Source organism: Thermobia domestica, chromosome 1 (genome assembly GCF_964235325.1).
Source record: "Thermobia domestica chromosome 1, izTheDome1.hap1.1, whole genome shotgun sequence".
Taxonomy (NCBI): Eukaryota; Metazoa; Arthropoda; class Insecta; order Zygentoma; family Lepismatidae; genus Thermobia; species Thermobia domestica.
In genome coordinates this window covers 63216983-63244367 of record NC_137454.1, presented here as the reverse complement: position 1 = coordinate 63244367, position 27385 = coordinate 63216983, and the positions used below count along the sequence as shown (strand labels likewise).

The 27385-nt window shown below is 36.6% G+C and overlaps 1 protein-coding gene across 1 annotated transcript; it reads left to right on the top strand.

The window, feature by feature from the left end:
* Positions 1 to 806: 806 nt before the first annotated feature.
* sicily (NADH dehydrogenase (ubiquinone) complex I, assembly factor 6 homolog sicily) lies at positions 807 to 27385 on the top strand. The gene is made up of 5 exons (XM_081757898.1): positions 807 to 961; positions 11791 to 12019; positions 12873 to 13032; positions 18007 to 18242; positions 26937 to 27385. Exons 1-5 carry the CDS (start codon positions 837 to 839, stop codon positions 27120 to 27122), a joined length of 936 nt encoding a protein of 311 aa, XP_081614024.1. The 5' UTR covers positions 807 to 836; the 3' UTR covers positions 27123 to 27385.

Here is a 27385-nt window from a genome sequence, read left to right as displayed (position 1 = left end):
CCTCCGACACACGCTTTCTGTTGAGTTATTCTAGTTCCCTACTCTGTGAAATTCATGTTTTTTATCCTTTGTGTTTGGTATAAATAAATGTAATTAATGTTAATTCAAAGAGTTTAGTTCCAAATATGGTTTCAAGGGATGAAGCTGCATTTGACCACTCATTAGAGATACAGGCTACTGTTTTTCAGCGCTTGATTCACGAGGTTTACTAAAATTTCATTTGTTTGCTCCAGAAGTCTCTAAATACAGTAATGGTGTATCTTCCAAACGCGTTGTAATTGTTACAACCTCTAAGCGTGTATAGGCCTAGATTTAATTTAGTATATTATTACTAAATAAAGTTTGAATACTTTTTTTTTTTTTTTTTTTGTTTCATAGAAATCTCCCGGAATTCTATTATTGTGAGTTGGCAAGCCCATATCTAATCCACCTATCATTGTCATTACTGGTTGCATCAGAGAACACATTTAGAGACTACTTAGATTATTATTGTAGATGCTATTTATCGTTGGTTAAATCGCTGTCGATGAAACCGAACAGTCTTTCCGTATCACCTTCCGCAAAAGTTGAGGAGCGTAATGGAACACAATATTTGCAAAAATTAATTATAATTGTTATATCTTATTCTGTACAATCTTCACAACAATTGTGGAAGGTAATGCAACTCAAAACATGAAAAATTAACCACAATTTTATGCCGATTATCGAAATTAAAACGCAAAATTGCTTTTCGTTAACAGAAAAAGCAACGGGATAATACCAGTGGTTAGTGCTGTGAAAGAAGTTTTTTATTTGCAACACCTGGTAGCACTTTATCGTCTGCTATATAAACTGTGATGGAGACGCAAATTTTGAGATTATGTCCAAGAGCCCGTTTTTTGTGTAGTCGTAGAGTTTGTAAAATAAACGAGAGGCGATATATATCGTCTGCACCAGCTGATTACTGTTTAAATATAGTTAAGTATGTAACACAGGAAAATTTTCATTTTAGATTTAAGTATACATTTTTTTTTTTCGTTAGTGAAAATATTTTGCTTTATTTTTTTCTGGCAGCTAATTGCAGTTCTGTTCAAGAATTACTTGAAACAGATAGTCAATATACGCAGCTTACACTGTATACTATTCCGAACAAAAGCCAACAGTCTGAAAAAGTTCAGAATAAACCCTTGCACTATATTTCACCGGCACCATTTGTATTTGTCCTCCGTTATGGTTGGTAACTGAAAAATAAAATGAACTGCAACCGTTTATAATCGTCGAAACAAATTAAACATAATTATATTAGAACCTTAAAGTATATGGCATTACTCGAGCAGACGGCTCTACCAAATTTTCAGACATTGCATTTTCCGGTTTCTTCTTGCAGGGTATGCATTAAATGAGCAGCTAATGCATAAACCGCAAACCAACTTGTGCTAGGTGGCCACTAAAAACGAATGCTAATTAATCGAGCCGGAGCAGGAGGGCCCGAGAGGGTGCGTCCGTAGGGAGCAGGCGCGTTAGCGACGGGGGGCATACGCATAAGCTTCTTAAATTTGACAAGAATTTTTACGCTATTGCTGGTGTTGATTCTACAGAATGCCTATTTGAGGAGTAGCAACGAATGACTGAACTAAACTATTATTGGAAAACCAAATTTTACTGAAGAATAGGGTTACTGTACCAATAATGGACCAATTAGTGCAGTTGGCCACTAATGAGACATTTTTGAGCATGTCTCATCACATTCTTATACGAATCTTTTTTATCTAATGATTCAGGAGGTCCTCAACAATGCTTGAAAACTAAAAAAATTAGTTGCAGATTTACCAAACACATGTAAGAGGTCATTATATAGTAAAAAGTAAATTATCACCAGTAGTTGACCAATGGTTTCCATTTATTGACCATATGAGTACCAGTAATTGACCAACATCAAATAATTACTTAATAGTACGAAATTTTTTTTTTTTTTTTTTTGCTTATAAACTTAAATATTTGTTAAACCCAATTCGTAATTAAACACAACTGATTTAAACCTTAATATTATCTAAGCTATTAAGGTGTACCTATGTTAGTTTGAGTATAGGAGGCTATTTCTTAACCATGTACGGATAACCATGCACTTTAAGAGTCCAAGGTTACTGTAAGTTAAAAAACGGACTTCGTTGCATAAATAAATCTTCAGAGTTCTTTGCACTGATTAAAAATATAGAACTTAGGCAATATTGTATTTAAATGGTACGAACAAACGTGTATGAGACATGACCTGACAATGGATTTGCCTCACGGTTGTTTTCAGGCTAAACGCGACAACAGAAATGATAAATGCTGATGGAATAGTTTATTTGGGTGGTATGAGATAGCGGGAAAAAAATTGGGTTATCTCGTTGAAAAAAAAACGCACGCGGTAGCTACATGTCTACCGCGAGACATACTTGGTCTGTTTTGGAATCGAACAAAAGTACTTTCGCACCAAAAATCAAGGCTCTATCGACTGAACTAACGCCACTTCTTCTGTTAGTGTAACCGTCACTTTTAGTCTCGAATCGTAACCGTGTGACATTAAACCAATAACTAATCTTACGGCTCCAAAAGAGCATATCCACCCTTATTCTGCACATCTCTTAACATTAGACGACCACCTATACATGGATGGTTCGAAGATTTCAGATTACAAAGTTGGCTTGTATATCTTTGTAATGCTCAAACTTTTAATAGTCTAAGTTTGGCTGGTTGTCTAATCTTAAGGGATACACAAAATAAGAGTGGATATGCTTTTTTGAGGTTTGTGTACATTACAGTGTACGTTCCTTAAAACGATTAGCACCAAATATTTGGCTCACCTCTGACGTTCTCTTCCTTATTTCCGCCGAAACTTGCCATTAATCTCGCCTGCATGTTTAATAAAGTCATTATAATAAGTACACCAGAATACTTCTTAAACGTTAAGTTAGGTTGATTGCCACCTGAACGGTTTGCCTTTCTTTTTCATTTTTATAAGAACAAAGTAAGGCCTACTAACTTCGTCTCACTGAATTTCAAAAGTGCCACAACATATAAATGTTTTACTGTAAAACATTTTTATAAATAAAAAACCTGATCGGAAACTGTTTTGGTTTGATCATTCGTAAGAAACTTCTTGCAGTCTTTCACTGTTACAACAAGTTTGCGGGATCCGACAGAGAATAATTATAAATATAGAAATTAATGATCTAATATGATTCTATAGGCCTGGTCTAATTAGTAATATTAAAAAAATAATTAAAAAAAAACACACACCCTAAGAAATACTAATACAGTCTTTAATGCTCCGAAAGAAGCTCTTCGCTGGACTGTTTAATCATCTGACACTTCATCAGAGCTCTCTGTAACCCCGTAACATTCGTCACACACAAATTGAATATCTTCGTCATCCGAAACTTTGTCTAACGCAAACTGTTCACGGATCCTTTTGGGAACACAAGCAACATGAAACTGTCTAGCACACTGATCACAAGACACCCAGGTTTTCTTTATGCCTTGCTTGTCTTCTCTGTACCAGCTTCTTTTACATGTGAAACAGGTCCAGTCGTCATCAGCTGTAGTTTTTTTCTTCTGCTTTCTCGATCTTTTTGCTTTTCTTTGTCTTGCCAATACTCTAACCATCTTCTTAAAGTTGCTGCATGTGGAAGTTTTTCCTTTGTCCTGCATCTTTTTCTCTTTATCGGTGATTCGGTTGGCCAAAGTATTGAATTGACAAAAGCAGGACTTATTGAACGGTCATCGATTTTTGTTCGGCTGGTGCCATGGTTGTTACTGCCAGGTTGAGGTGAAGAGAATGTGTCTGGCCCAGCTGTTTTCTTAACATTAGTTTGTCCTGAGGAAATACTTGGCTCGTCAACACGATGTTCATTTGTTGATACAGTTCCTGTCTCTTCCAAATCATTCACACGCTGTACATTCTCTTGTAGATCTTCCTGGTCTTCTACATCAGACTGATCTGGATCACTGTTCTCAGTTGGTGCTACTGGCACACATCGTTTTCTTAATTTTAACCAAACATCAAACAGTTCCTTGGCACTTTCATCTCCATCCCACTCACCACGAGATTCCGCAGTTCGGAATTCGGCCGCTCTATCACCCTTCATCACGGATTCCAGGTACAAAAGATGTTCAATTCTAAACTCGGTTGGTTTTGAACTTGCTCTCGGTGTAGTCTCGCTATAACGAGAAGGATGATTCATACAGCGTGTAAAATCTACTGACCGAAGATCAAAAGGATACAGTCCACATTTTCTGAACTCATTTCTGACGATTTCGGGAGTTGCTTGTACTTGTAGCACTTGTTCGAGATGAAGTGCAAACAACACTCTTGTCACGCTCCTGTTATTTGTTCTCCTTTTCCACTCATCTACGAGACTGGCCCATCCAGATTTAATGGCTTTAAGTACGGACACATCCGCTGGCTGCAGTAGATGTGTCGTGTTCGGTAATAGGGAAAACAGGTGGATACCATTTTCAGAGCATAATTTGCTCACATTATACGTGATATGTGATCTATGACCGTCAATCAGCAGCAAAATCGGTAGGTTTATGTTCTGTAATCGAAGACACGGTAAGAAAACGTTGGCAATGTATTCATAAAATGATTGACCAGTCATCCAACCTGAGGGTGATCTGCCAGCACACCATTCAGGATTCATGTTTTGTACTATATCCCTGGGTATTCGTTCGTATGGGTACAAAATCATGGGAGGTACTGATTTCCCGTCAGCGCGAAAGTTAACGAGAATAGTTAACGCTTCTTTCTCTTTGCTAACGTTTATGTTATAGAAATTTTTGAAACCCTTGGGTCCAAGAACAAGGCCGGTTTTGGGAGATGTTTGAAAGCTAGACTCGTCCGCATTGAAGATTCTGGTTGGATCGTCCAAAATATCACGACAGTTTTGTTCGACCAAAAAGTCTTCCAAACCTCTGAACCATTCTTCGATTTTCTCTTTGGTAACAGCTAGTCGACCTGAATTTATAGCTTCCGCGTGTCGTAATGTTCGATTTTTATGTCTATTCATAAATAGGAAAAACCACTTTCTCCCAGGTTTCTTCCCGGTAAACGGGCAGAGACGCTTATCACCTCTTACTATTTCTTGCACGGTTTCTAGGACAACACTACGTTTTACAGGAAATCCCTTCTTAGCATTGGCCAGAATCCAATTGCACAGTAAATTTTCTTCATCTGGTGTTGAGACCGTTGCTGAACTCATCTTTCTACCTTCAGAAACACGTCCTTTCAATTTGTTGATTCGAGTCGAGTGAGGAACCCCAAATGTTCTTGCACTTGCGCGAATTTGAGCCCCATTTCTCACAGCTTCAATGGCTTGCTTCATATTTTCCTCCGAATATTGGTGGGGATAGAAAAGAAGGTGAAATTAGCACTAAGCTTTCTCTAAAAGGATGTAACAATTATATTTATCACTACTAAGCCTGGTCAACTACTGGGTTTGGTTTTTAAGTATTCAAGGCAAGATTTTACATTGTATAAAACACTATGTATAACGTTAAGAATTATACTGTAATCTTAAGTACAACGGGCATGTTAGTTTCTTTTAAAAACGAGGAATGGTATTTAGTAACATTTTGGCCCATGTACTTAAAATTATACTATAATTCTTAAAGTTATACACATTGTTCTATACAAAGTAAAGTTTTGCCAGTGTTCTGCGTTCTTCTTTAGCAGCGGGGCCGTTAGTTACGCACCTGACGGGACCTATAGCTTAAAGTGGGATCCGAACCACTCTTCAGGTTTGTTTTCGTGGCGTTGGATTCGCAGGAAGGTTTGAACTTTCGACTTCTTGTACCAATGGCGAATGCTTTAGACTATGAGGCTACTGGGAAGCCCTGGTCAATTGCTAAGATACTACCTATACCACTAATTGACCAGGGTGGTCAATTATTAGTTCATACCTAAAAAGGTTGTACCAATGGTTAACCACCCCCCTTAACCATGTGACACCTTCCTTTTTTAATGTTCTGGCAATATTCTTTAATTAATTCAATGTTCGTACCATACTATAACACAAGCTATTGTAGTTTTATACTGTACCTGTAGCTGGTTACGACTTTATTCCATACACCGCCGAATTTTCTGCCTCTTATTGTGCGCCCGCGAACTCGACACTACTACCCACACTTTCGCCTACTTTGGAGGGAAAACCTACTTCTTGTTCCGTCATACATCACGAAAGGCATAAACGAATAACATTTGTGCGTAGCAGAACGTCATCCTTCAGTGCAAGGATCATATAACGCCTATAAAATGCCTCAAATAATGCATTTGGTCAATTACTGGTACCTGGTTCACTACTGGTACATATACCCTACCTATGTTACCATCAAAGATAAGAAATAATAGTAATAGTTTTACTAATGTATTTCCATATTTACTGGTAGTATTGGTACAAATGGCCTTAAACCCGTCAAACGTATGAAGGATAACATCTCTCGGGATCGCCGAGCACACTATTCACGGAAAGTATTTTTTAAAATATAAAATTGCATATTTTACTTCAAATAGACTATAACCATAATCCACACATTAATTTTTTCTATAATTATCTCAAGCTGAGTTTTTTTCTTATTTATTTATTTATTGATTCAGGACTTCATAAAGGTCTTATGTTGAATGTTGTTCTATACTTTAACATGGAAGCATCTAATTCGTCCAAGAAAGGTCCAAAATCTGATTTAAAAACTAACTTTCAATGTGATCACCTTGGTTGTACTAATAATATACTAAGAAAAAGCTCAAAAACCCAGTTTTTTTTTTTTTTTTTTTTTTTTTTTTTTTTAGGTGAGTTTAGGCAGGTTTTCCGGGCTGGGCCCACTTGAGCAAAAACTGTCAGCAGTTACAGGTTAAGTTGACTTTATCGCTTGGGCTTTTGTTTCAGTTACATTTTTTCCGTATTTTTTGTTGTTGTTGTATCTCATTTTGCTTATATAGAGTGTAATTATGAGACGCATGCTGGAATCTGTCCCTGTATCCTAGTGTGTTAAGTTTCAAAAAGCTGTATTCTGTATTCCTATTCTTAGTAACTTTCAAAGTTGTAGACCTGCATTATTTTGTCAAATAGCCTAGGCTGCATATCAATATACTAAAACATAAAGAAATAGAAGTAGCCTAAGTTGTTTTAGTGAACAGCCTACAACTTGGTCTAAATTTGTTTCGTAAGCCTGTTTTGTAACCTGAAACTATCTAATATAGGCTTTTAGTCTATAGGCTTATTATAGTCAGCTCACAAAACTGTTAGAATGACATCAGTAGCTGTTTCCGCTTTCTTTCTTAGTTATTTGCTTGTAACTCAGCCAAATATTTGTATATCTTTATGTAATAAACATAAAATAACGAAGACTTCTTTGTCTCACAATTGGCCTCCTTCATACCTCAATATCACATACTGAAAGTTGGGGCAACAGGTGTCTCATAATTACTCCTTTGGAGGGAAATTATGAGAAGCACAAATTTGACATTTACTCATCAACTTATAAGATGTCAGGAAATTTATTGGCAGCAGCAAATTGTTACTGTATTGGCACTATAAACTTCTGCCTAGGTTAACTACTTTCAAAACTAATGTAAGCTGAGTAACATGGAAAAGTTGGGAAATCTGTCTTATAATTACCCTTACTGACCTTGTGTGTGTCTCTACGGAGTTTCAAATTTAGCTGGAACGTTAGCGATGGTGGGCAAGTGTGCAAATAGTGGTTAACGCTTTTATTCCGTGAACTACTGTGATGTTCTGAGTTAGGCCTACATCCAAGAGTTTGTAGGCTGTAATATTGAATTTTGTGTCTCAGTTTTGACGACATTCCAGTGGTGATTATAAAGAAAAGTTCAGCTTGTGTAGAGGGTCATTATAGCAAGACCCAAATGACTTGATGTGTGAAAAATAATTTTAGCCTCGGGGCTAAGGTCAACTAGGCGCTCAAAATGTTTTCCACTTTCTGTTGCCATGTTTTCACTCTACTGTTCCTCCACTACCCTTCGCTCTTTTACTTGAACGTCAATAATTAGAAAGGCGAACTAGTCTTTTTACTCAGGATCATTTAATACTATATTTGTAGTGGATACAATAATTAATTTCAGTTTGTTTTGTAAACCTACTATTAAATTCCACATGGCTATTAGTATCTTGGATCTGTGTAGGTATTTGTGTAAATTTATTTATTTTATTATTATTATTATTATTATTATTATTATTATTATTATTATTATTATTATTATTATTATTATTATTATTATTTGGATGGCATTTAGTATCTCCCCCAATCCATCGTCGGGTGCGGAACCGGTACTTTGAAAGTGAGCAGTTGTAAATAATGTCGTTTATACATATACCCACCGTCGCCGACGCACTTGCTCCCTGTGGACGCGTTCCTCGTTAACGCTCGGCCTCTGCTGCGCTTCTGCCCTGACTCAGTTAGATACCATTCCTGCTTTTTTAGTGGCCGCCTAGTACATGTTGGTTCGTATTTTATGCACTGTAGGTTTTATGCGATACGTTGACACTGGATTTATACTTATGACTTCATCGCAGTTTCAAATAACAAACCGTAATCAATACTAAGTGAATTGGGAAAGAAACTAAATAATATTCCTTTTTTTATGCTGGTACGTTTAGGTATACATTCTACTATTCCTTTATTGTAATAACTAATTTAAACTATCTTTTGCTTTGACTCGTTCAGTGACCACGGAAAACGAAAGAATTACTAACAATACAATTGGCTAGGCTTTCTCAATCTATTTTATATCATGGCCCCCTTTTATCACATCCTCTTGCCTACTCCTATATATATAGGAAATCAGTATTAGAATTTGAGTGTGAACCATACAGAGACTTCAAAATTTAATGTCATAGTTCCATATGCTTGCACTAAATTCTTGATAATCCAAACTTGGATGTGATACTATAGATAAGTTTGATAGGATGTGGGATGAGACGTAAAGTACAAACTCAAATTGAATAAGCCGTCACAATTTGGATGAATGCAATGAAGTGGCTTCACCGTTTTAATTTTGTGTTGTACTTGTTACCTCGCTTTTGTTCTATCGAGAAAGGTTCACATTTACTTATGAAACATCGAAAAGATTGTAGTGCGCGCAATAGAGCGCTGAATTTTCAAAACAGAATAGTTTGGATGTTGGTATGTTTGTAAAATAAAAAAGAAAGATTATGTTTTCTACCTGTACAATATACAGAATTGATTCCCGACCATCCATAGAGATTAATTTGTTTTCTCGTCTGGTGATATCTGTTTTATTGTACACAGTGATTTTGTGAAAATACATGTGATTTCGTAGTGTTGCCGAAATTATTGTGCATTTAATATGCACCATTATTTAAATAATAATAATAATATCCGTTGTTGTATATATGCGTAAATACGATACTAGTGAGTATTGGGAACTCTTCTTTTTATTTATGCATATTGCAGCCATGGAGGGGGGGGAGGGATTAAGCAGGTCGGAAAAATAAAATAATATTGTATAATAGCATTGGAGCATCTGCTCTTCTGTAATATTATCTGTGTACGAACTAGAATAGAACAGAAGAGTATTAGTTACTTTCTCTGTTAACTAGAAAACAAGTACGTTGGGATGTATACTTTTTTGGATCACCAATACACTATCATCTGTGTGGAAATTTATTGATATCTCCATGCGATTTGGAATCACCTTATGTTCATAAAATATAATTTGTTTCCTGTAAATATTTCGAGTAACTCCACAGTTATTCATCCTCATTGTCAGTAGGACAAGGTTATTGTAATCTCTAATGAAGAGGAATAAGTTTACGCTTCTGTTGTTTCAATCTCAGGTGGAATTAAATATTAATAATAAGAGATTCTGATGCGTACGTTACTTCAGTGTCGTAACCGTAATCCCTTATATATATATATATATATATATATATATATATATATATATATATATATAAAGATCAAGTTAACGTGCAACATATAAGAGCTAACAAGATACACTTCTAACGTACTCATGCCCTATAATTTAGAATCATCTTTGTTGATTAATTAGTAGGGCGACCATAAAATTTTCAGCTGAAAGTGGGACAGGTTCCGGCCTTTTAAAAATCATGAGAAATGAAAAACAAGTCAGTACGTAAAATAGTTCCTGTTTACCTTAGCGATACCTATTATTTGGTCTAGGAATTAATTCGTGCGGTTTTTAATAAAAATTGAAGCTTTATTTCAAAAACAAAGTAAATGAATACGTTAACAAAAATATTGTCCATCGCTAGCCACTACTTTCTCCCATCTTTCAGGCAATTTACGGATTCCGTGTCGAAAGAATTCCTCATCTTTTGACGCAATCTAATCAAAGATCCATTTTTCGATATTTTCTGAAGAAGTGAGCCGCTGTCCAATCAAATCGTTATTCATGCAATCGATCAAGTAGTAGTCAGACGGAGCAGTGTCTGGTGAATATCGCGGGTGGAGTAACACTTTCCATCCGACATTTTCCAAATAGGTTTTGACCGGTTTTGCGACATGTGGTCGAGCGTTATCATCTTGATAAATAAGTTTATTATGCCTGTTATTCCATTCTGGTCGTTTTCAGGCCAGAGCTTGCTTCAAACGCATTAATTGTTGTCGATAGCGGTGTCCATTAATAGTTTCACCAAGTTTCAGAAGTTCATAGTACACCACACGTTTCAAATCCCACCATATATACAGCATAACCTTTGCACAATGAATATCTCGTTTCGGTTGTGAAGGACCTGGTTCACCTTGTTTCACCCAGGCCTTTTTTCGTTTAGGATTCTCGTAATGAATTCACTTCTCATCACCAGTTACAATTCGATGCAAAAATCCCTTCCTTTTCTGTCTTTGAAGCAGCAATTCGCAAACGGTTTTTCTTCTTTCAACGTCTTTTTTTTCAATTCATGTGAAACCCAATAAGACATCTTTTGAATCATTCCTATGGCTTTGAGACGTTTGGAAACTGTTGTTTGCTCAACTCCAAATGCTTCTGCAAGTTCGTCCTGCGTTTGACACGAATCCTGATCAAGCAATGCTCTCGATTCTTCATCTTCAAATTCTTTTGGCTGTCCAAATTGCTTTTGGTCTTCCAAGCTGAAATCACCACCTTTAAACCGTGCAAACCACTTCTGACACGTTCGCTCAGCTAGAGCATGGTCACCAAACACTTCCACTAAAATATGATGACTTGCGGTAGCACTTTTCTTCATGTTAAAGCAATGAAGAATAACTCCCCGCAAAAACACTTTATCAGGCACAAAATGCGCCATTTTCAGTTGAAGAAAAAATGTTGTTGTTTCTTCTTCAAGCAACTGACATATACTAAACAAGATGCTCAATGACAGTAGTTTTCAACGCATGTTTGGATCAACGAAACTATGGGACAATAAGCTAGTTACGCCATCTTTTGTAAAACCGCACGAATTAATTCCTAGACCAAATACATTTATATTGTAATATAATATATAAGCTATAAAATATAAACAGCAAACTTACAATACAGTAGGACATGATACTACCTGCACTTGCTCTTTTGCCCTAGCTCGAATCCTTGATGTTACATTGGGTGAGAAGTTGACTATTGATGTGAAGAATGCCAGAAGTATTTCTTAGAAGAACCTGTCTTCTTGAGAATAGCTTTATTATTCACTGTTTGTTATAGAACTGGGTGTGCAGGTACAAGATGTCAATTGCACACTCAATTTTATTTCTGTGATTAGCTCTCATTGTCAGAAAAGTTGATATCTTACTAAAATAATGTTCTTTTTCTTTCAGACAACATGACTATGAAAATTTTTTGTGTTGCCTACTTCTTCCGAACGACATACGAACAAGTGCTTTTGCTATTCGAGCATTCAATGTAGAATCGGCAAGGATTGAGGATAATGTGAGCAACCCAACCATCGGCCAGATGAGGGTGACATTCTGGAAGGAAGCAATAAATATGATCTTTCAGTCGAACGGAAATGTCCCGGAACATCCGGTAGCTCAAGAATTAGCCAGGGTAAGTTTCTGCTTTCATTTAAAGTCCAAATATTATATTAAAGGAAACTAATTAACGTTAAGTAAATTTATAATATGATAAATCTCATGCTATGGTGAAAAGCATTTAAAATTATTAAGGTGGATCACTACCCGGAAGTCAGTACATATTTTAGCTCATTCCCTTATTTACTGCACAATGGAACCTTACATATTATAAATATTGTACTGTAAGATAGAGTTATGTTTTAGCTGCAACACAGGACATTGATTAATTTGGTTGTGTCTCCAGATATCGAAAAAGATAACAAATAAAAGAAAATATTTGATTCATTTTACAATGAGCACACAAAATGGCACTTGCTGTTAGATCTTACTAGAACTGCACAATTTTATGAAATGTTGTATGTGTAAAGTATTTTTATAGTAACAATCTCATTACGAAATAGGTATATTGTTTGACTCTTTTTTGTGTTATGTTTCACATTTTATTTAAATTTAAGGAAATAGATTTTGAGAAGAAACTTGCGCAGAACGCCATAATGCGTTGTTGCCAAATTTGCACGTTTACTGTGGTAGTCACAATAAGAAAATTCCTGGATTCTAGCGTTGCAGTTCGAGAAGCGGGATTCTGCTGTGAATTGCGGTTAGGGTCGAAATCTAATTTCTCCATTAAATATCCAAGCAGAATCCCATGATTACTCCCTTTTTATCTGGCACCAGTGAACACTCGACACTATCTGGCAACGTCGCACACACAAGAAGCGTTTAGCATAGCACCGAGAACACCTAGTGATCCATCTTAATATAAATAACCTTCCAATATTCTTTACAACAAATATATTTTCATCTTTTTGCCTTTGTTCTTTTCATAGGCTGTGAAGAGACATAAGCTTACGAAAGCATATCTTCTCAGACTTTTGAACTCACGGCTAGAAAAGTTAAACTCACCGGGGTTTGAAGACTTGGAACAGTTGGAAAATTATGCAGAACACTCTGTCTCTCCTGTATACTATTTGTTCCTCGAAGCAGCAGGTAGGTGATCTATAATTACTCTTTAATGTGATCGACTTTGTGGTGGACAAACACCGTGTGCGTGGGTTTTCTCGGGGTTCTCCCGTTTCCTCCCACTTTCTTTATTCCACCATTTCATTCATTTCTCATAATCACCGTCTCCTTTAGCCTAACCGGCATAAGCGTGGGACGTAAAACTCAAAGATTTCATTTCATTTCTTCTTTAATGTGATCGAATTCTTCCTCATCCCTTTCTTTGGATTATTATTATTATTATTATTACTTTCAAACTATGCTATATATAAGTATCTTAAGCAAAAACTCTGATACCTGCCGACAGATGGACATAGTTATTCAATAATAATTGAATAACTATGTCCGTCTGTCGGCAGGTATCAGAGTTATATATACAGTATATCTCAACAAATGGTTTTTTAGAGTCGATTCAGCATCCAGAAAATAGGTTCAATCTCCTCCGTTAACCCTTTATTCAAACCGAAAGTGGTAATGATAGACCATTTTCGGTTTTAATGTTGATCGTTATAGAACAAAAACTGTAATAGATAAAAGACTTTTTCTTTAGTTGATTCAGCGTTTCAAGAATAGATCTCCACCCTAATCTCTCCATTGATAGAAATGCACTGCAACTTTCGGTTTAAATATTGCTCTCCATAGAGTAAAAACAGTAAGGGATAGCAAGAAATGGCTCTCTGATAAGGATACAATGTGACAAGGGTAGGCTTGCCAGACGTCCCGGTTTAGAGGAATCGTCCCGGCGTCCCTGCGGGTTTTGTGTTTAGTCCGGATCACACGGAGAAATTTTGTTTCTAGTCGCGAAGTTATTTAACAACATCTGGCGCTTTCTCCGTAGAGAAGTTTAACGAACAGTGAGAGGACTAATGCTCTACAAAATGAATTTTGCAATGACTTGCAGTGAATTCTTTGATAAAGAAAAATAAGCCCTTTTTAAGAAAGGTTCATGCAAGTAAAAAGTATAAGCTTGAATAATGTGTAGTAGATCTTCCTTTCCTCCTCGTTTTGCGGATGTTAAACTAATTAGTTGTTAAATTATGTCTTGCCAATTTTATATATATATATATAAGAGAAGTTGAACTGGTCGAGAAATTAAAGCACTAAATTTACACTACTGAATAGCAAATTTTGAGATTAAAATGCCTCAGACTGATTTCTGCATTATTATTATTATTATTATTATTATTATTATTACGTAGTACTAAAGATCAAAATACTGAGTTTGTGCATACTAATATTTATACAGTGTAAATTTGTTTGTTCTGAGTGGTGTGTAAGAATAAATCTTATATTAGAATTTTGAAAAACGTGCAGTATGAATTTTGATTGTGTATGTCACGAGAATTTTTGAAAAATATTAACAATGTCCCGGTTTAGACCTTCAGAAATCGAGCAGTCTAGCCAAGGATAAGTTACGTTTCCATTTTTATTCCTCTCTTGATACCGGAAGTGGTGAATCTACGAATTCCGTTTTCATCAGTGATCGCTATATTAATAAAATTAAAAAAAAAAAAAAAAAAAAAAACTGTAATAGATGGAGAGAAGCCATTTTTTGATTTGTATTCAGTACGGCAAGAATAGATACCGTCTCGAACTTTATTCCTCTATCGCAACCAAAAGTGATAGATATCTACTATCACTTCCGATTTCAATTTTAATCTTCATAAACCATAAACTGTAAGAGATAGCAAGAAATGGGTTTTTGATACAGCTTCAGTGTCCCAAGAATAAGTTCCATCTCATTTTGTGTTCCACTACTGAAACAGGAAGCAGTACAAACTAATATAACTTCCAATTTCACAAAGCACCAGTGCGTTTCTTTAATGTTATTTATTCACTTACTTATTATTTTTGTGCCCATGTACAATGTCTCGAAGTTTGAGCACTGAAAAACCAGTTACTCACCTTTCTAGACAGATCAAAATTCTTTAATGATAACCAATTCGTATTAAAATTCAAGATAAATTGGAAGGTTTGAACTGTATAATGAATTTATTATAATTTATTTTTAATTTATCCAAGTACAAAAATCAGAACTATTGGTAGATGGAAGTACTAACTTTAAGAAAGATAAGCGCAAGACTCATATTTACAGTCGCCATGACCTCCGCCAGGGATTTTTCGGAGTAATTTTCGATATTTATTTAGTGCATTAGCAAACTAGAATAGAATTCGTATCAGTGCAAGTGAGTCTTCCAGTTCCAAAACGGATCTTATCCATTTATATCAAATTCCAGAAAACCGAGAGAAACAGTAGGATCGATGCGTTTTGTAAAATTGGAAATATTTGAGAATGTTCAAGTTTTTCACATGAACATACTGAAGTATTCGTAATTCTTTAAAACATGCAGATCCTACATTTTTCTGTTTTCTGGGATTTGCTGTAAATGGACAAGAGCCAGTTTTTGAACTGGACAACTCAAGTGTTATTTCAAGGATAATATAATTTTTGACGAACAATCTAGCGTTATTGAAACTTGTCTGTCTTCTGTCAAAGATATAGAAGATTATATACATACATCTTTTATCTGTAAGAAATCATGTTGTAAGCCCTTGACGAAGGAAGAACAGAATTTGGAAGTATCAGTGATTAAAGGAATAGAGGTCAATATGAAAATATTACATAATTTAATAAGTACATTACGTAACATTGTTTTGTTTGTGAGCACAAAATAACATTTGGACTGAATTCAGAAACCGTTTATTTTAGATAGGTATTTTCCATTGTACAAGCTTTGCTTTTAACAGAATTAAATCTGATTTAAATTACTTGCTGAGCAAAACATTACGTTTATTGTTAAAAAAAAAAAAAAAAAAAATAACGTGTAACAGTTTCGCCAACTACTCATTCTGACTTCACCAGACACTACCAGTGTTTCTTGTAGATTCACAACATTTGCTTACAGTTAGAGAAACAATAAGTATGGAACAATAGACTTCTTTGTTTGTTTGTTTCAAATCGTAAACTGACGACATCGAATTGGGTAGAAGTGATATTTTTATGTTAGTGTTCGCTATTTGCGCACATCAATGAGATGCAACACAAGGAAATAGGAGCAATCAGTCTCGTTGAAATGTCTAGATAGAAAAGAATGATGTCGACGGCAGTCTGTGCTTCGTGTCACTATTGCTTGAAAACCTAGATATTTTCTATAACAATAGTAGTAGAGCGCTTATCTATAGGGTCCTTGGTTCAATCTCCAGTCAAGTAAGTTTGTGGTGGACAACAACAACATCGAGTCCGTGGGTTCTCTGAGTACTCCCGTTTCCTCCCACATTGTTATTCCACTGATTCTTCTATCATCATTCACTTGCCATAATCATCTATCTCCCTTAGCTGCCGTGGGACGTTAAATTGAAAAGTTTCATTTCATTTTTATTAACATCCAGAGCATACACCATATTTGCCCATATTTCTATCGTAGACATATTCTGATGTATTTACCTGAAAACAGTACAGATGGTGATCAGAAAAATGGAAACACCTGTAGTTGGCAACACGTCAGATGTATGGGTTGGCAGTGGTGTCGTGGCGCCGGACCGCTGGTGATGGTGTGTTAGGTCGGTCTCCATACTACGTCAGGCGCAGTGGAACAGCAGTGTCCAGTTTCTGCAGCAGACGGAGGTAGTGTAAAATGGGAGACCTCTCAGATTTTCAAAGAGGGCAAATTGTTGGTGCGCGGTTATGTGGAGTGAGTGTGACGGCAGTGGCTACTGTGTTAGGTGTGTCGCGTGGGACAGTGTCGAAGGTGATGACGGCCTACACAACACAGGGGGAAACCACATCGGGGAAGCGGAACAGTGGGCGGAAGAAAATCATGAGTGACAGGTCACGCCGGGTATTAAAGCGCATTGTCACGCAGAACCGTCGTGCCACTGCGGAGCAAGTGACGGAGGAACTCAATCAGCACCTCCCCCACCATGTTTCGACAATCACAGTCCGCCGCAAATTACATGACATGAACTTACGGTGTCATGTTGCACGGGCCAAACCGCTCATCAGGGACCATAACGCTTTCGCACGCCGCGACTATGCAAGTTGGACCGTTGAGGACTGGAAACGTGTGATATGGTCGGATGAGTCATCCTTCACCCTATTCCCAACCACGGGCCGTGTTTATGTGTGGAGAACGCCCAAAGAAGCTTATGATCTCCAGTATCTCCGCCCAACTGTGAAACATGGCGGCGGCTCGGTGATGCTGTGGGCCGCCATATCATGGTTTTCATTGGGTCCTGTGGTCACACTTAGCGGACGAATCACTGCCAACGATTATGTCGCAAATTTAGGAGACCACTTACATCCTATGGTCCGGATGTTGTTCCCGAACAATGACGCCATCTTCCAGGATGATAATGCACCCATTCACACAGCTGGTGTTGTTGCAGCGTGGTTTGAGCAACGTCGGGATGAAGTTCAACACCTCCCCTGGCCCGCCCAATCCCTAGATCTCAACATAATTGAACATCTGTGGTCCGTCTTGGAAACACGACTCCGGCGACGATTTCCACCTCCATCCTCTCTCACAGAACTGGCCGATCTCCTGCACGAGGAATGGTGTAAAATTCCACTTGCTACCATTCACGACCTCTATGCCTACATCCTACGTCGCATCAAGGCTGTTCTGAAGGCAAAAGGTGGCCCGACACCATATTAATCTGATAAGTTACAATTTCGTTCAGGTGTTCCCATTTTTCTGATCACCATCTGTAGATCTTTGGTGAGCGTATGTGATTGAGATCGCATGTTAAACTGTAAAAGAAAACACTCCTACTCTAACTTCTACAAAACGAAACTTGCATCAGACGCACACTTTCCAAAGTGACAAACCTTACCTGGTTTATATGAATTGGCTTTTGCTATTTGTTGAAGGAATTTGATGATATTCTATACTGTGCTGTAAATTCAGAGAGTTGGGTTTTTGTATCTGGTTGCTAATTAGTGTCTGCTTTTATTTATTTCAGGTGTTAAAAACGTGAATGCTGATCATGTTGCTAGCCATCTTGGCAAGGCTCATGGAATCATAAATATGATTCGATCTATTCCTCACTTTTGCCAGAAAAATCAGCTGCAAATCCCACAGCAGTTATTACTTAGACATAATATATCTGCAGAAGTGGTCCTTCGTGGGACTCGGAATAAGGAGTTGCGAGATGTGATCTATAACATAGCTGAAAGAGCGAAGTTACATCTAGATAAGGTAGGTGATTCTGTAGATGCATATTGACAAGTATTCACTGATTCACTGTTGCAGCCAATGCTTTTAATGATACTTGAGTAATATATTTGCAATGATATGATCACTATGCACTGTGCAATAAAACAAAAAAAGTTATGATATACTGAAATGTATTTTTTGAAAGGAGATAAAATCCCTTAGAAGGCCACCAGCTTGACGAGAACAGTATTTGCCCCTTACAATCATGTTGAGGGAAGTTTGACGCAAGGTTTCGGCAGAGATGGCTTCTATCTCCCTTCGGATAGTGTCCTTCAGTTCATTGATGGTAATGGGCTTTGTGGTGTACACCTTCTCCTTTAGAAAAATCCCACAGATAATAGTCTGGTGGCGTTACATTATGGAATCTAAGTGGCCAATGGACACCACTGAATCTGGAGATAAGGTGTCCCGGAAAGTGTCGTCGAAGGGTTGTCATTGACACTACTACAGTATGACTGGTGGCACCATCCTCTCATTTCTCTGGTCAAGCCGTCTCATTTCAGAAATGGCAAATGTTCATAACGTTATCTTGCACCGCTCAGCGGTGTCTGTAACGATGTTATTAAGTTCGTTCTCAAAGAATAGAGACCTATCACACAGGCATGATTCACTGCACATCACACACTAATTTTTGCACTGTGCAATGGCGTTTTATGCAACAGTTCTGGATTTTGTGTAGCCCAGAATCCACAGTTCTGCTTGTTGATATAACCACTGAGGTGGAAATGAACTTCACCAGATGTGATAAGGTATTGAACAAAGTCATCACCTTTGCTGATTAGCCAATCACAGAATGTAGTCCGTTGAATCTTATCCTGGTCGAACAATGTATACACCACCTGTAGCTTGTATGAATACAGTTATAAGTCCTTTTAAAGGATTCACTGCACATTCGTACGTGGAATATGCACTTGACGACATAATTGCTAAGTTGACTTCCTTGGAATTCGGTCCATAGAATTGAACACACGTTCAACGTTTATTGCACTACGCAACGATCGAGATCGTCCAGGGGATCGTGTTTTGTTCGCGTTTGCGGTCTCAAAAGTTGTGAACAGAACATAACATTAGTGTAACCTTTGGAGAAGGTGCTACCCGTTTCTTAAAAATGTTTGAAACACCGTTGTGCTATGCTGGAGCTTTCCCTACTGCAGAACGCCTCCGCAATGCACGAAATTTAAACTGCGGTCTACATTACAATGATTCCCTGCAACAATTAAAGAAACATGTGTCAGTAACTCCCATCCCTACATTTCCTTTTAAGCTATATAGTATATGGACCAGACAAGATTTGATAATTTGAGGGTACCAGATTTCCTTCAAACCACGATTGTATTGGTACCTGAGGACCACGAAAAACTATGATGACCGTCTCGGAACGGTAGCTTTTCAAGATGGCGTCGAATCAAAGATGACGCCCGAGTCAATTTATAAAACTGGCAATATATCAGTTCCTAATTATAGAATTTTAACGCTTTTTTTAACGATAACTCATTATATTTGCAATAATTATCGTTCTCATCATTTATCCGTATCTTGGACGGTACGTGAGGAAAATAATAAAAAATGAATTTCGAGACGCTTTAAGTTTCATCTAATCTATACTAATCCTGACAACGAAAGACTTTATGAAGAAATACTTTGGGCAAAAGAAAAGAGACATTAATTAGCTTTCGTTTTGGGGGCGCGGTGGCTCAGTGGTAGAGCGTTCACTTCCGGTGCAAGGGGTCCCTGGTTCGATTCCAGCTCGCACTGTGTGGACTTTGTGGTGGACAAACACCGTGCTCGTGGGTTTTCTCGGGGTTCTCCCACTTTCTTCATTCCACCATTTCATTCATTTCTCATAATCACTGTCTCCTTTAGCCTAACCGGCATAAGCATGGAACGTAAAACCTAAAGGTTTTATTTCATTTTCTTAGCTTTCGTTTCATGTATTTGTGAACATTCTATCAATAACACAGCCGGAAATAAAGATTTGGATGTTCAAAGATCCGCGGCGTTCAGAAAACTCAAATAAAAATTTATTTTTAAAATAAAACTTCTCTTCTGCAAAAAGCATGCAACATGAGCTATATTTTATATTATTTTACTCTCTTTAAATGTGAACTTATCTTGCAAATTTTAGTTCTCTTCTTCACTGTCTGAAAACAATCCCTTCGTTAACTGTATACTCCTCAGGATCTGTTTGAAGTTGGTTGTCACAGTCGGCGAACTTACAAGCACGTGTATACTTCATGTTATTAAGCAAACAAAAACAGCTAAGTAGCTTACAGGAACGAGAACAAGGGCAACTCAAAAAGCTTAAGACAGCTTCTAGAGCTGGTATTCGGTTATCCACTGAACAGATACATGTCCACTCTCATCAATTGTCCAATTATGGTTTTCAGGAATGTTCTCCAGGCATCGTTTCCAAATTGCAGATTGGTAATTTCCTCTTAAGAGCATCCTGATAGAGGCAATCTTCGCAGGAAATAAGTTGAACAGAATCGATTACACCTAGTTTGTTTCGAAATAATTGGTAGTGTGCTTCATTTACTTGATCAATACGCTTGTTTGTCAAATACAGGAAGTAAACAGTTGGCTGAAAAGTTCACTGTTTATATTCCAATCTCTCCCAAAGAAAGAAAATTAATTTATATATTTATAATCATTTTGGTTAGTTGCCTTTAATTTTCCTTGACTACACATATCACTAACTGAATCACAACCAGTCATTGTGTGAACGGAAGGTAAAGCAGACAATAAAGGAGATCCCAAAACTGAGACAAGTTCCTTACATCAATAAGTCGAATTCGGTTTTTTGTTCCCGTTTAATGGAAACATTACTTTGATATTCAATATGCACAGACGCATATGCACACGAAACGAACGTATCCTTGTCATTTGATTTACATAAAACATTTGAAAACATAAACGACCTACTTTTAAAACTTTTAGCAGTATTAAATGAGATATTTAATCAAAAATACATTTTCTCCATGTAACTTATGAATAAGCTTCATTGTGTCAATAACTGTTGCAGATTTACCTTGCAGACGGTCAGTAAGTGAAACCATACCCTCAAGAAAGTTCGCTAGTGTGGCGCTAGTTAATTTTCCTTAAAGTACCATTAGGATTCGCTCCATGGCAAAGGACCCAGAGGATGACTGAAAACTTCCTCTATGTTTAGGTTACAGTTTTCTGCTATCAAAATCATATTCCCGATAATATTTCTATCTGTCTTTAAAATTATTTCTTTGTTATTGTGTTACGCCTAACCTGTGGTAATTTTTCAAAGTTTGCAACTGATTTTTTTTAGTAGAGTCAAAGAAACATTTATTCTTTTCTAAACGATCATGTTGGAAATATTCGTAAGCTTTCTGTCATACCAATAATAAATCATTGTGAACTTCTGTCTGCGCTTCTAAGTCTTTTAAATGTGCATAATGTTGAGGGATTTTTGTGGAAAGGGTTGGTCCGTTCATTCTACAGAAGTTCAACTAAGGCCGAGACTTGTTCTTTAGAAATACGGGTCTTCCTAAGATCCGGATGCTTGTATTTCTTGTCTGGAATGATTTCCACAAATTTTCGTATCTTCCCAAGTGCTGAAACTCGATATTCTGCGGATAATAGTATTTACTGACTGTGCCAAGCTTTAAACTGAATCTTTTTGTCCCATCTGCTGTATGTGTATCTATTTACTGTCTCCTCTAAAGCCTGATCAACCGGAATTCGTGTAAATGGATTCTTTGATTTAAGCTGGACAGAAAATTCTAGAGTTATGTAGAACGCAAAAATAGAAAGATTTGTATTTTCCGGGTGGGATAGTTTAGCCAATTGAATTGATAAGTACCTGGCATAGTTCATTTTATCTAAAGAAAACGCGATGGGATCATTTCTTGTAAACACGAAAGGTAGAGTAACCAATTACCTTCCCCATGACCTCAAATCAAGCCCAACAGCAACTCGACTAAATATATGTAAAAACATCCAGCAAGATGAAAGTACTACATTCTCATGTCTCAAATGATTCATATAGCCTTCGAAAAGAATAAAAAATGTCTTTGATTTTGTCGTCTCCGTACGTTTCAAAACTGTTTTGAGACATTTTTTCGGCAAATGAACAAAATAACTAATTCTGTAACTGTTAAAGGGAAGCTGAGTATTTTCGACTTCGACATGATCCAAAAACTCATTCCAAAATATTCTCATGAAGGCTTCGTAGACGCATTCGTGAAGTCTTACAGCGCTGTTGTATTGCTTTCCGTCTAAAACGTGATAAATAAAGCTAATTGCAATTCTTTCTGATTCTACTACTGTCTTTAAGTCCAGCATTACCAATAACTTCCCAATATTAGAAAGTAGGTTACAAAATATGTGAAAAAGTCCCATCATTATGAAAATGCTGTCAAATTCATTGAGATGTATCCATTTAATTTTTTAATCTACACACAACAACATTTTCTAAATTTAGCCTTGATTTTATTTGGATGCACTCAGTCAACATTTCATAAACTGTTGACTTATTAGTTGCTGGATGATTTATGGAAGGCAAATAAGCTATTGTATTTGGTTAACGTTGTTCTTGACTAGTATATTAAATCCTGTCCAAAGCCGTCTAATTTCCAGAGCTGTATTGTTGACTTAGAACCCAAAGTGAATTTTCCGAAAACAAGCTAAGGCAATCAGGAATTGGCTGTGTTGTAGTGTTAGGAGACTCAATCTCCTTACCTGCAATAAATGATGGACTACCATGCATCTTTTCTTGTTAATTATTAAATACAGGTCATAGAGGTAGACACGATTTTGATACTTTCTGAACTATAATGCCATTAACTCGGTGAGTTTATGGGAACATTTCGCCTCACTATTCATTGTTTACATTGAATTGCAGTGCTGTCGCTCGCACCTTTGAACAATCAAATCTTGATATTTCCAGCTGTATTATTGATAGAATGTTCACAAATACATCAAACGAATGCTAATTAATGTCTCTTTTCCTTTTCCCAAAGTATTTTCATAAAATCTTTTGTTGTCACGATTAGTATAGATTAAATAAAACTTAAAGCGCTTCGAAATTCATTTTTTGTTATTTTCCTCATTTATCGTCCAAGATACGGTAAAATGATGAGAACGATAATTATTGCAAATATAATGAGCTATTGTTATTATTATTATTATTATTATTTTTTTTTAAGTGTTAAAATTCGATAATTAGGAGCTGAGATATTGCCAGATTTATAAATCGACTCGGGCGCCATCTTGAAAAGCTACCGTTCCGAGACAACCATCATAGTTTTTCGTGGTCCTCAGGTACCAATACAATTGTAGTTCGAAGCAAATCTGGTGCCCCTAAATTATACTTACCTTACCTATACTGGCCCACAGACTAAAAAAAACATGCATGTCTGTTATTTCTCGTAGTATTCAAATATAAATATGTTCCATCAATATGGCCCATTTAGTATAAACAAGGAAAGGGTAAAATTTATGTGCTTGGAAAGTAGGCTTACCAGAAGGCTGCCAACAATTCAAATGTAACCTTAAATTTATTTTATTTATTTATTTGTGTGAACGAAAAGTTTTAATACATTCACTATAGCAACCCCAGAACATAATATCATAACTCAGTAACGACTGGAATTTTGCATAGTTGACTGAAAGTAATGGTTGTGTTCTATCACTCTTATTCTACGAAGACCAAAACAAACAATACGTAATTTTTTGTTGTGATGAAAAATATGTTCATTTCAATTTAATTTGCTACTAATGTTGTTATGAAGAATTTTAGTTGAACTAGAATTTTTTTCTAAATATATCACTCAGGATTGGTCTTCGTTAGCTATTAAATATCAAGGAATAAATGGGCACAAAGTGAAGTAATCTACATTGCAATTTTGAGACTTACACCATGTATTTAGTCTCATTTAATTGAAAATTCAAAAGAAGATGGTACGAAAACTGGTAACTAGTTAGTCACTGAAGAGAAAAGGTTTCAGGTTGTTATTTGAATATTTAAATTAAGGTACTACTGATGTTAGTAGCACTATGTAAACAGGGTAGCTACATGAAAGCTGGAGGTAGGCATCTTGTATATTAGAACACGCATGAGTCAAGACTGCTGTGATTGTGCAGCGAAACTGAGTAAGTTTATGCTGACTAGAGTAGAACTACCGATATCACAATTCATGGTATGGCGTATCTAATGAAAGCGTGAATTACACAACGCCGTAGCTTGGTACTTTCCCTGGGGGAGGGGGGAAGGGAGGGTAACCATTAATATTTATACTCCCTAGAAAATATTAAGTTGGACGCTCTTAATGACATTCGGATCCGCGTGGAATTTAAAACCTTAATAAATATTTTCATTATTTCTAGGGGCGTTTCACTGAAGTAGAGCGCAGATTACATTTATGCTTCATCTTAGGGGAATTTATTTTGTTCAGCTGGTGGGGAATTTTAAATTATTTTCAGTTCTTTTTGAAATGGTATGAGACTTGAAGTGGCCGCGGTGGCTCAGTAGTCGAGCGCTTATCTTTGGCGCCTGGGGACCTTTGTTCGATCCCAGCTCCTGCCAAGTGTGCTATGTAGTGGACAACACAGTGGTGGTAGTTTTTCTAGCTGTTCTCCGTTTGCTCTCACTTTCGTCATTCCACCATTATGACCATTATCTCCCTTAACCTCAGTACGTAATCGTGTGACATTAAACAAAAAACGTTCAGCTTTATACGTTGCATTGAGAATTGTCCTCTTTCATAGTAATCGACTTCAAGTGTCCTTTGCATGAAGTTCCTTTCGCAAATTGTTTGGCATCGACCTGCATTCACGGACTGCACAATTCCTATTGAGTTTGGAAACGATTTTTCTTGGTCAAGCGTGAAACTCGTCTGCAGGTCTGCTGAGTTAGAATCTTCGGAACCAGAATTCTGATATTTTGCCTTCACGTGTATAATAAGGCATTTTTGTAGATATATTGGAACAGTGGCGTACAGAGAATTTTATCAGGAGGAGGTTTATTTACACATTCTCATATCCTTCCAGTCAATCGTGATTTTTCTATATATACCTTAATATAATAAATGTTTATTTTTCCATAGTATTTTGCTTAATGAGGGTTAAACCTGAAACAACCCCTTGTGTATGCCACTGCGTTGAACAATTTGCTTTGATACACCAACAAATCGCAACTTTATTTACTATATGTATGCTCATGGGCATGCCTGCTTAAACATAATGGCATCTCTTTGGTATTTTGTCACATCTTTACTTTGACCCATCTTGACGATCTGTTTCCATACAACCAACGAATACAGTCACTCCAGTTAAACACATTGGTCTAAAGTGAATTATTTAATCATGTGTTACCAATGAAATATCATCTATAAGAACAGAAATGGACCAAAGTTAGTTCTAGAAGGGGGTGACAATTTTTTGTTCGGTATTGAAGACCAATACAATACATCACTAAATAGAGGAAAGTTCAAAATTTTAAACCCCACCTATTAGTTCCATTCAATGCCTACAGCAGTGCTGTGATTTGTTTACGAGAAAATAGCGACGAGAATAGTTTTGTGTTCTGCAGTATGCAAAGAGTGAATCCAATATTGCAGTGCAGTCATATATTTCGTTGTAAATTCAACAAAGGACCGCTGCATCATAAGCAAATTCACAAAGTACAAGAAATTCTAGAAGACAGTTGCATATGCAAAGAGAAAAACACTGGTCGTCCTCACACGTCAAGTAAAAATTTTGAGCGTATTCAAACTGCTTCAAACGTAGCACGAACAGAGGAAGCAGAGTACTTGGAATTTCGCAACCAACGATATGGCGTGTAATTAAAAAACATCTGCAGCTAAAGCCGTACAAGTTGCAGTTACTCTAGGCATCATGAAAAAAAGATCATAATTTTGCACTGCAATTTCGCAAGATTTGAAAGATGACACTTTTTCTGAAAGGTTATCTTTCCCGATGAATCAACCTTTCGTATCTCCCTAATAATTGCCACAATGTCAGAATTCGTGTGACTGAAAATCCAGCCACAGTCATCAATCTTGAAAGATACTCTGCGAAGCTGAATGTGTTTTGCGCCATTTACATTAACAAAGTTATGATCTTTTCGTTTTTACGGAAGAAACTGTGGCTGGAATTACATATCTGGACATGTTCCAAGACTGGCTATTTCCATAAATTTAACAAGATCGAGATAATTTTATCTTCATGCAAGACGGGGCTCCACCTCAGTTCCATCACGAGGTACGCAGTATGCAAATGACACAATTCCAGGACAATGGATTGAAAGAGGTGGGCAACATGATCTTGTTCATCTTAAATGGCCTCCAAGGTCAGATCTTACCCCTTGAGATTTTTATCTAGGGGGTACATAAAGGACTGTTTATGTACCATCTGCGCCTGCTGCTCTTCAAGATTTACGAGATCTAATTGTTACAGCAGTGAGTTCAATAACCAGGGGCCAGATAATTCGTGTGTGGCAAGAAATGGATTACCTATTCGAACTTTGTCGCATAACAAATAGTGTTCATGTAGAATGCATAAAAGAAAACTTCGTACTATAGTTAATGTAATGGTAATGATGTAATGATATAAATGTTACGTTGATTTTGGTGGAAAAGATTTGATTAATATGAAATATTTTGTTTATTGTGAAATGAGTAACTGGTACGCTTTCTTTCTTTTTAGGCAAGATCATTACGAGAGAGCTGTCCATCTGAAGCGTACATTGTATTTTTGCCATCAATATCTCTTGAATCTTACCTAGAGAAGCTTCAACAGACTGATTTCGATGCTTTCCATAATAAACTTACAGAAAGAAATAATTTTCTTCCTGTTGCATTATATTGGAATAAATTACGTTCAAAATATTAGACGTTGATGTAGGAAATTATTTAGTGATAATAGTAGGATCAGGTCGCTATATTTTGTGTGAATAGTGTGTTGTAAGGTATGAATGAATGGTTGAATGTGAGGATGCAACGCAGTGATATGTTGTGGAAGATCAATAACAGAAGAAATATTTATTTATCGTGATAGAATGCCTCAGGAATGTGAGAGAAGTAAATTTTTTGATATATGTATATTTTGATGTTTCTTGTTATTTAAAAAATAAAATATATGTTATTTATTTTGAA